The sequence below is a fragment of the Henckelia pumila genome, chromosome 4 (genome assembly GCF_033568475.1).
Source record: "Henckelia pumila isolate YLH828 chromosome 4, ASM3356847v2, whole genome shotgun sequence".
NCBI classification, from domain to species: Eukaryota; Viridiplantae; Streptophyta; class Magnoliopsida; order Lamiales; family Gesneriaceae; genus Henckelia; species Henckelia pumila.
The window spans coordinates 105,937,886-105,948,960 of NC_133123.1; the positions used below are offsets into that span (position 1 = coordinate 105,937,886).

Consider the following 11,075-nt stretch of genomic DNA (forward strand, 5'->3'; position numbering starts at 1 on the left):
TATCGAATTGAGGGTGTGATTGATTTTATAATCGTGTTTGTTATTCGTGCATATAAGAATTCATATCACTGGTCCTTGGAACCTTCCAGACCATCTTTGGGCATTCTAAATTCGATTTCCTACTCAAATAAACCCAAATTAATAATCCTTGATCATGTTTTAACCATTCTTACATGTTTGGACACTTAATTACTTAAAATAGAGATCAGGTTAGACAATTTTCCTTTAAGTTGTTGGTAACTCTGATTAAGTTTTCTGATTATTATTATTGCATGCTTAAGACTCTAGTTAGTAGGTGATCCGAGCAGGGTCACTACAAGTCCATCAATGCATCCGTCATTAGCCCGATGATGTCGAAGGCCTTGATCCAAGCACAGCTCCGCTACAAGTTCCATAGCACCTCGCTAGTGCCCGACCCTCGTTAATATGGCTGAAAACACTCAAAATAAACATTGGACTATGATTTACACCTAAAACATGCATTAATTATGAGATATCCGCGGCCTATTTTTATATGAAGTTCGGATTGTACGAACCATAGCTCGAACATTCCGAACTGTGCATGCTTTCCACGTCTCAGACTGATACTGATCGAAAGCTCTGATATGTACTTCGGAAGTTCCGAATCTCTTCGTAAGCTCCGATCATCACTTCGGATGCTCCGATTTATATGAAATCCCATGTGTTCGTATATGCTTGACACATCAATTGTGTACATTGCCTAACTGAATTCGGAATCTTGAATAGGATCTTTCGAACACATCATGTACATCCGAAAGTCGACCCTTTCCATCCGAACTCCTTTGGCTCAAGTTCGGTGCTTCCGAACTATCCGAGTCACTTATGTTATACCATTTTCGGAAATTCTCGATTCGTTTTACCACTTCATTTTTATCATATCAAAACTCTTGATCATGTTTTACCATTTTAAACATGTTGAGCAAATTAAATCACGTAAAACATGATTTTTTGGGTTACTACATCCCTTAATCATATCTATCATTTTATTGCCTTAAAAGATTGTTCGGCTCACTACAAGGTTCTTTTTAGTTTTAATATCGCTAAATTAATATTCAAACGATTAAATTTCGATAAATTCTTAAACCCGTATTTTATATCAAGAATTTCGCATAATAATTTACAATAATTATAATTAATGATTCTAGGACATCAATACTAAAGTTATACTCCACAAAAACACGAAATTCCCATTCTACTTAATTCTGAATTTTCGAAAGTACCAAGCAGATGCCTCAAATCGATGCCAAATTCAAACCTACAATAAAAAATACAACAATTATCAATTTTTTTGTTATAACCGCTTTTGTTACAACAGTTTCTTTTTGTTTTTGCCCGATCAAACTCAACAAATATCCTTGGGCAGACTTAGTACCTGATAAGTGCAATTTATGCACTTAAGTTTTATATGATTTGACTTGAATTTTGTGATACATCGAGTGGTATTTGCGTATTTTTTGTTGTTTTTTATGTACGCAGGAAGCGGACAAAGTATAAGAATAGACATGAAAAAATGATGTTTGAGTGCAAAGCCTGCAGTGCCTAGGCTCTAAAAATAGCGCCTAATCACTTAAAAACCGAAGCATTAACACCTAGGCGCCATAATATAGCGCCTAAGCGCTACAAAGACGAATCAATAGCTCCTAGGCGCCATGAAAGCAGTGCCGCAGTGCTGGAAGCACGAAGAAGCAGTGCACCCGTGCCCCGTGCCAACGCCCCCGCGCCCTGGGCATAAAAAATCAGCTCCTAGGTGCTGATCAGCGCTGTCTGCGTTAGAAAAGAAAAATTAGAGTTTCGAATTTTAAAAAGATGCAATTTTTCGGGATTTATTTGATGGGCTTTTAGAAGATATAAAAGAGGGAATATCTGACCCTAGATAGAAGACAACAGAGAGCACAACACACGCAAATGAGAGAGATTTCGAGAGAGAACGAGGGCTGTGCACGGGAAGAAGATTTGGAAGCACAAAGAAATTACGAAGACGAAGAACGCGGAATATGAGGATAGAGACACTACTTTGGCTTCGTTCTTCTTTATCTTCTCTTCTTAAATTTTGCAAATCGATGTCTAGACTCATAAATATGATTAGTTCGTGCTTTGCTTGCGTCATGAACTAACTTTTTGATTTTAGAGGGATGATGTAGCTTAGTTAAGATAACTTCTACGAGTTTTGATTTATTTGATTGAATTTCTCAAGTTTGATTGTGTTTTCTATATTTGATTGCATTCAATTACTTGATCACTTGTTGAATTTATTTGAAATCTGGCAATCGGGAGAGGGGATTTTGAATAGGATCACTGAAAATACATTGTGAATGTTTATATAGTTCGGGAGGCGTATATATGTCAGCAATCTAGAATAAGAAAATCATTTTCACATATCATTAAGTCTAGATTTTGAATAAGGATATTGGAATCAAAACTTAATTGATACATTCTATTTGTTATTTGGGAAAAAAAAATAGAAATAAATAAGTGTTATTGGTTATTAAACAACTGGAATTTATAAACATAAATTAATTAAAAGTAGTCATTGTCGAAACTAAGTGAAATCAAACCTCTAGACATTTTCTCTCATTGATATTCTCTCGTTCGTGTTATTTTCTTATTAGTTTTCTAGTTAATTTATTTAATCGTAAAAAAATCTCTTTTTTAATTTTTTAAATAAAATCTAGTCTATTTTAATTACTAGTATTAATTTATTTTTAAATACATACTCCTTATGGGAATGATGCTATACTCATTCTATATTAAAATTTAACAGCGTGCACTTGCGGGCAACAAAATAACGCGACAGTATCCCAACTCTAATGTTTACAGCCAAATTACTTTCGTCTTAATGAATGTTGATGTGATGCTAGCATAAGAGACTATCCTTACACTACATTCAATAATTCAATTTTAATTTGGTTATATAAAGTTCATGTATTTCCATGGATCTACATGTCCAAATCAATTTTGGACCATTAAAAAACCCGATTCAACGCCTTATTTATGAGTTTTCATTTTTTCTATCTCTATTTTGATTTGAGTAAAAAATTTTAGGGTCAATAATATTTGCCAAAAAAAATGTTTCTATGGCATTAACGTAATGCTATAATATTTTTTTAAAAAAAATTTAATACATTACTATAGTTTTTTTAATTTAATTTAAAATAACGAAACGGTTAACCGTTTGGTTTCAAAAGTCAGGTCAAAAAAATATTTTTTTAAGTGTTTTTTATTTAATAAAGTATTTGGCTGACCAAAAAAGTGCTTAAATAAATACTTTTTTGAGTTAAAATTAGAGTTTTTTTAAAAGCAAAAAATTATAGCTTAAAAAAGCGTTTTTTTTAGAAAATGTTTACAAATTCAAACGGCTGTTATGAAATTAATGTAAACCTAAATCGAGAACGCTGTAAAGGTGTGCCTATATATATATATATATATATACATCCGAGATTGCTTGAACAAAGGGAAATCGAAATTTCCTTTCAATCTTCTCTTGTTCTTCCGCAAAAAAAAAATTATACTGCTGTTGAATTGAAATCTTCGATCGGAGGAGAAAATCAAAGAGGCCGAAAAAAATGGTGTTATGGGAGATCACTTTGGGTACAGCGTATTTTTTGGGTCTCAAACGAACCTACAAACTGGCCCTCAAGCTTCAGAGGAGACTCATCAGCCCTAGATATCCCAAGACCCGTCAATTCGTTCAAAGGTACGGTTTACTTTTAATTGTGTGGTTTCAATCGTCTTCTATGTTTTTCTAGTAGCTAATTGGTTATTTTATTGTAGCAATTGTTTTTCATGACACCGCGCTTTATGATTTTGATTCATTATGTTTTTTGGTTGCTGGAATCTTCGTGTTTCCTGTAATTTGTTTTCGATACTTTTTTCTTTTTTAAATATGAATCAGCCACTTTTCAACCTGAATCCTGTTTACGCTCTTATTTGGATGGCATGAAATTGGACCAAATTTCTGGAGTTTGGTTGAAAAATGGTTCATGAGTTGTATGTCAATGGAGCAAAAAGATATGGTATGGCAGTAGATGTTTGTCTCGTTGCTAAGGTATTGCTGTAAATGGTAGCGGTGTTATATATATATTTTTTAGATCTTAAAAGAGTAAGTGTTTTTACGAGATTGTATCAGGGATAACGCGTAACTCTAATCATATTTACAATAAAAATTAATATTTTTTAGTATAAAAGTAATATTTTTTCATCAGTTACCCTAGTAGGAGATTCGTCTTGTTCTATGGAATCTTATATTTATGGTAATTATATCACTTTGTTTAATGTTATACTTAGAATAATTATAACTAAAATTGATATCTTTCTTTTACGCTTAAGCTCGAAAAGATTAAAGCTTGACCTTCACGTTTTTTTAGAACTTTGGAGGTAAGGTGAGAAAAAAATAAAACTTTTTCCGGATAATTTGTTGTCCAATGATGAAAATATTAAGAATTTTTTAAGGATCGAATTAGCTCAAACTCGAATTCAAGCGAAAAATTTGCTCGAATTTGTGTTTGGCTCAAAATATTCGAACATTTCAGTGAGCAATTCGGACTATTGCTCGAAAACAAATACTCCAAATGCTCAAAATTATTTATTTAATGTATAATTATACTATATTAATAATCAATAAAATATTAAAGGTTGCTAGCGGCTCACGAACTATCGAATTTTCAGATTTGAGAAATAAGTTCGAACAAGTTCAAATTTGGCTAGAATTCGATAATTTGAAATCTGAATCAAATATTTATCGACTTGATTTGATTCATTTCCTCTGAATATCGCAGAAAGTGCAAATCGGTATTCCGCTTGAAGGTCAGAAGGGAGTGAATTTGATATTTATGATTTTACTTCACTAAACAATAAAGCTACATGTAGAATCCATGGATATGAAATTCATGAATCCAAACGCAACCTTATGTCATTGTGATATATCCCCTATATCAATATTTAGATTTAAATGAATTTTATCGTATTTCATCGGTGTTGACCTAGTCTTCTTTGGTCTCCTTTTTCTGTAATTAATTGCATATTTGTTATGGTCTCACATCGTCTAACTGAGGCATTTATTCGTCACCTAACTACATGACCATACCATCTTAATCGCGTCTCTCGAAGATTTTCCTTACTAACTTTCTCTCTAAGAATCTCGTTTCTCATTCTGTTTATCCTTGTATGTCTGCACGTGCACCTTAACATCCTCGTCTCCATGACTCTCATCTTTTGATCTTGCATGCGGTTCATATCCAACATTCAGCTCCCTATAACACAGCACCTTTTCATCACAAAGAACACCTGATGCACTCCTCCATTTCGACCATCCTGCTTGTATTCTGTGCAATACATCTCTGTCATCCCCTCCATCCTTTCGTGAAAAAGATCCTAGATACTTAAAGCTCTCATTTATAGGTAACTCAACGTCTCGTATCATAACTCTTGCCTCTATTTCTAATACTGCTAAACTTAAATTCCGGTTATTTTGTCTTTTCTCTACTGAGCTTATAACCTTTTACTTTGAATGTTTTTTTGCCAAGATTCAAGCTTAGGATTTACTCCTTTATATGTATAATCTATCAAGACAAGAGCAACTGCAGAAGGTTCCTACACAAATTTACTAATGTTGAAATGCACACAACCGTTTTTTTTAACAGTACTTTAGAAATGGGCGAAAGGCCCATCCTGAATGACCAACCTCACCATCTAACTGCATGATTATGGTAATATTGGTTGTGCATAGTTGACTTCTAGCTAGACAAGTGAACATTAAAGCTGGATAGACTCTCAGACTTTACATGGAAAGTTGAGTATTTGATCTTTTTCTTGTATTAATAACATGCTCAGATTTAAACTACAAATTACAGCATTGTATGTTGGTTCCTCCATTTTCTTCTTTAGCATCCGTCATCTGCATCTACGGATAGGATAAGTCCATGTCAGTAGCCATCTTCATGCTCATACCCCTCATAGGTACCAAATAAAGTATGATAATACTGAGTTATTGATAAATTTATCAAAAAACTGATTATCTGTACGTTTGTTTGATGGATTCAGTATAGATTGAGATAACAACCAAGTTTGGAGGATGAGTTTGGCTATGATTCAACTCTTTTTCTTCATTTTTTTAATCTTCGTGGAGTTGTGGTACACATATATTAAAAAACTATACTGTTTATTGTATTGGAAATCATGCATTTTGACTAATAATAAAAAAACAATTTATTGAACAATGATGGTGGTGGTGGTATGCAGGCTGAGTTAAGTTGTTATTAGTTGGAACGAGTTACCACTTTTATTTTGCTGAATTACATTAAGAAGTCTACCTGCATTGAATTTTTTTTAAGAATTTTGAGTTACATTATTACATATGCTGAGCAATTCTATGCATAATATCTTGTCAACTTCACATTGCGCTATAGAGTTACGTCTCAAATTGCTAGTTAGATGATTGATGGCTCATTTCTCTCTGATGTATCATAAAAAAGCAGTCAAAAGGTGGTCTTCTTGCATATATAAATCCCGATCTTTCTTCCATTGGGTTTGGTCAGGGCAGTACCCTTGCTTTGCTAAATGCTTATAGTCAGGCTCTTTCATTAATCAATTTATTTTGGCTTTTTATCATGATGTTATATGGTTATGTTTATTATGTTTTAAATTTGAATACCGGCATTGTATCTTAACCATTGAAGTTAAACAAGTTATGACTTGACAGTTATGCGAACATGTCACGTAGATTTAGTTGTGGGAGAAGCTTCATATCTTCTTTGGAACTTGTACTTTCCCATGTTTCCACTCTACCTTGTGATTTCTAAAGCAAGCATTTTAGTTATTGGTTAATTTTTGCGTTCTAATAGTATTAAGTGTCGTTCAAGCGTAGCATCCAATTTTCTTTGCACAATTGTCAGTGTGTAGTCGACTAAATTTGCATCTAACATGTGAAAATTGATCCAAATTTCAGACGAACTCGAGTCGTATTTGATGTTGCTCTCAAAGTGCATCGCAATATTCAAGAAAGGGATATTGAAATTGGTAGGAACCTCGGGAACTGGATCCTCCGATGGCTTGACAAAATGAAGCCATCTGCTCAGATACGAGGAAATCCTCCCCCTGGCAGCAACATAAACTCCATCGCCACGAAACAGTTGAGCAGCACATCTCAGCTGAACAACCGAGGAGGGTTTCAAAAATTTGGTGCAAGACCGGGGAATCAAGAATCGGGCAGACAGTTGTTTACAGCTGCAAGAAATATGTCCCCTAAAATTTTCCCCTCCATTGCCATGACGATGAAGCCTGCTGGAGGTAATATACAGTATAGACAATTCAAAACTGGTGGCTTCAATCCGTTCGAAGCAAAATATGGGAAATTTGGGTGTGGGGATGTGATTAGAAATGACACGAGGCTTTGGATGTTGAATCACTGATATAGTATTTAAAATTGCATTTTGTTATAAGTTTTTTTAAACTAAATTTGTAATATTTGGAGTTTCACATCGAATGTGCTTCATCGATGTATACAATGTAGAAGATGATGAAATACCAAGTGGAACGGAAAGTGAGGGAAATTCCAGTTTAGTAGGTAACTATGGGAGAGGAATAATCGCAAAAGCTAATTTTTTATGTCCTTGCTACTTTACATGTATTTTTTTTTTTTAATCAACTCCCCTTATATGCATTTTGAGCCATCTTATGAATATGTATATTGATATTGTCATATATCCCTGCACTCTAGGGTATGGGGGATTTGTGTGCACCCTCGTCCAAAATAATTCCGATTGCATTGAAATTTTCATGATAGAATCGTCTCGAAAATGTGAATCCAACAATGCATCATATGATATCAATTTCATAAATTTGTTATTAAGACAAATATGATAAGATAATATTAGTAAAAATGTGTATATTATAATTTTTTGTTATAAGTTGTATGATTGAGTTCAATGAAATTTTTTGTGAGTATTAACTCTAATGAATTCTCTCTATTATCCTTTTTTTTTTTTGATAATGATATATATGGTGTTATCCGTTTGACATTGTAACCAATTGATAATGAATATAAATATCATTATGTTGATCTTGAAGAAACATATTATGTTGATGTTCTAAAGTAGTACAATTGTTATTACAAATCTGATTTTTTGAATTTTTAAAATAAAGTCGGATTTATTGTAATTACAAGTATTAATATAATTTTAAATACACTCCTCGTGGGAACTATATTTTACTTATCATATATTAAAACTTGGCATTGTACACTTGCGAGAAAAAAATACGCAACAATTGTATGACTCGTTTGTATATCCAAGAGATAGTACGATTGCATGGTGTACCAGCAAGCATTTTCAATGACAGAGACCCCAAATTTACAATTTTCCATTGAGTTTTGGGCACTACTTTGAGTATAAGTACTGTCAATGACCCTGAGATGGATGGTCAGTCTGAGAGGACCATTCGCACCCTCGAGGATATGTTGAGAGCATGTACCATGAATTTTGTTCCACCTTGGCAAGATCATTTTCCACTGATTGAGTTTGAGTACAACAACAGTTATCACAACAGTGTAGGTATGACACCTTTCGAAGCGCTGTATGGGCGACAATGTTGTACTCCGTTTTTTTGGGAAGAAGTTGGAGAGCGACACGTAGAAGGACCTGAATTGATTCAGCAAGCTGTTGATATTGTCGATCAGATCAAGAAGCGAATCAATACTGCACAGGATCGACAAGCAAGATACACAAACATCAAGCGTAGACCCTTATTGTGAGGACCTCGATTCTAATCATCTAATCGAAAGTACTTAAATCAATAAGTAACCAAAATCCAAGAGATAAATCGAAATAAAAAAAAATTATTTTTCACATGCAAAGGGCCTCGCTCGAGCGGTAATATAATGTTGCTCGAGCGAGCAAAAATCTGCCCGAGAATCTCAAAAGCTCTCACTCGAGCGGTAATAAAGTGTCGCTCGAGCGAGACAAACTGTGACTAAAAAAACAAAATTCCTCGCTCGAGCGGTAATAAAGCTCCACTCGAGCGAGACCAACTCTAAATTAAAATTACAAAAGTTGCTCTAATTTCATTTTAGAACTCAAATTCCATCTCAAACATGCATATAATATCTTCATTCAAGATTATACAAAACATAAAGGTCTGGAGTTGTACAAATATTCAAAAGAGTAGAACATGCATCGGTTCTAGGTTTACAATACAAAATACACAACAAGTTCGAATACATAATTCGGCTTCTAACACCAAGTCCCCACTCTATCATCACATCTCCATCTAGCCATGCGATCTCTGACTCGGTCCTGCCCCACCTGTTGTCAAGCACACATACAAAGACAAGACAACAACCGGAAAAATCCGGTGAGAATAATATTCTCAGTAAAAGCAACGGAACATGCAACATCAAATCATATATCAAATCATGATACATATACAACAACAATGCAATTCAAAGGAAACTAAAACGAGATGCATGTCTTTAAAATTCGAGATTATCTAATCGGATAATCAAAAGGTAATTCGGTTCTTCGGTTCATCGGTTAAGATCCCGAGGACAAAATACTACAACAATCACACCGACTCTCCCATTCGAGGTGGACGATGCATATTTCAATCCTCTAGATTCTGGAGCAACTATAAAGAGTTGATCGGGTCATTGGAGTTAATTCGACTACCAATGCCACTCGACTATAGTTCCCAGAACATCTAATTCAAAATGAAAACGAATCATTTGGCTCAATATGAATGCATGTGCAAATAATCACTCATTGAAGTAAGTTCAAGTAATTCAAATAACATGCAAATATGTGATTTCTTTGGGGAAACTCGAAATAAACTCGGATTCGAGTAATCGTCCCATTCAAGTCGATGTCGTCTTATACCTTTTCTTCGATTCGAGATGCCCCAAATCTGAATAGACAAAAGATAATCTCATATCAAAACTCGTTCGAATCCAAATCAGTCGTCAGGAGAGAAAAATCAATACTATACCGGCTTCAACTCTCTATTGATTCAAATTTTGCAACCACGAATTTCAACAACTCTTGAGCAAATATGAAATGAAATAGTATCTGATCAATATTGAAATTCAAACTCAAACACAACACGGTTCGATCAATTCAAACTAATCAAAATCTAAAACTCAAACCGGCGGTATAACGGCTGTATTTCGATCAACCAAAAACCAACAACAACAATATATCAACCAGATACAACTCCCATCACTTCAATCTCAACAAAAACAACTCAAAATCATCCAAATCTCAAACCCCATTTTTTGAAAATCACCAATAAATTCATAACAAATTCGAACGTCGTTCTTTTTCCGATCCGACTTCAAATAAACGATATATGCTAGCTCAAGCACGACATATCCTAGAATAACTCGATTCCAACAACATCCAAAAAATTAAGTATAATCGATTGAAGAAATACTTACAATAGAACGAAGCCTTCGATGTCGTAATCGCGAATATGTCTTCGGATTTAATTTCTATCAGACGGATCGATAAAAAACCGAAGGACAAAAGCTTGAAAGAGGCGTTTACTTGTCTTCAATGGAGGGAATGGCGTGGAGAATGAGAAGGGAAATAAAGGAGATGCCTAGTCATGCAAAAAATAATAAAACTTAGTCAAAATTATCCAATTTGCACTTTAGTCCCTGAAATTTCCAAAAAATGCAAAACAGCCCCTGATCAAATATCAATTCAGACCTCGAAATCATAATCTCCGAATATCTCTAATAAAATCAATTAAGATAAATTCATGGTGTTACAATTCTCCCCCTCTAAGAATAGATTTCGGACGAAATCGAACATAATCAAACTCATAAGATAGAGAATAAAGAATCCGAAACTGAAATAAGAACTCACGTAATATAATTAAGTCTGGAAATCTCTATCTCATATTAGATTCTGTCTCCCAAGTCGCTTCTTTGATTCCGTGTCGGCTCCACTAAACTTTTACCAACGAAATCGAATTGTTTCTGAGCTGCTTCTCCTTTCTGTCAAGAATTTGAATATGTCGCTCGAAGTAGCTCAGTGTCTCGTCAAGTTCGGCCTCATCATGCT

At 34.2% G+C, this 11,075-nt stretch overlaps 1 protein-coding gene across 1 annotated transcript; it reads left to right on the forward strand.

Annotated features, from left to right (window-relative positions):
• Positions 1-3,468: 3,468 nt before the first annotated feature.
• Positions 3,469-7,699, forward strand: LOC140865009 (uncharacterized). Its single transcript, XM_073269486.1, has 2 exons — positions 3,469-3,715; positions 6,965-7,699. Exons 1-2 carry the CDS (start codon positions 3,585-3,587, stop codon positions 7,425-7,427), a joined length of 594 nt encoding a protein of 197 aa, XP_073125587.1. The 5' UTR covers positions 3,469-3,584; the 3' UTR covers positions 7,428-7,699.
• Positions 7,700-11,075: the final 3,376 nt, after the last annotated feature.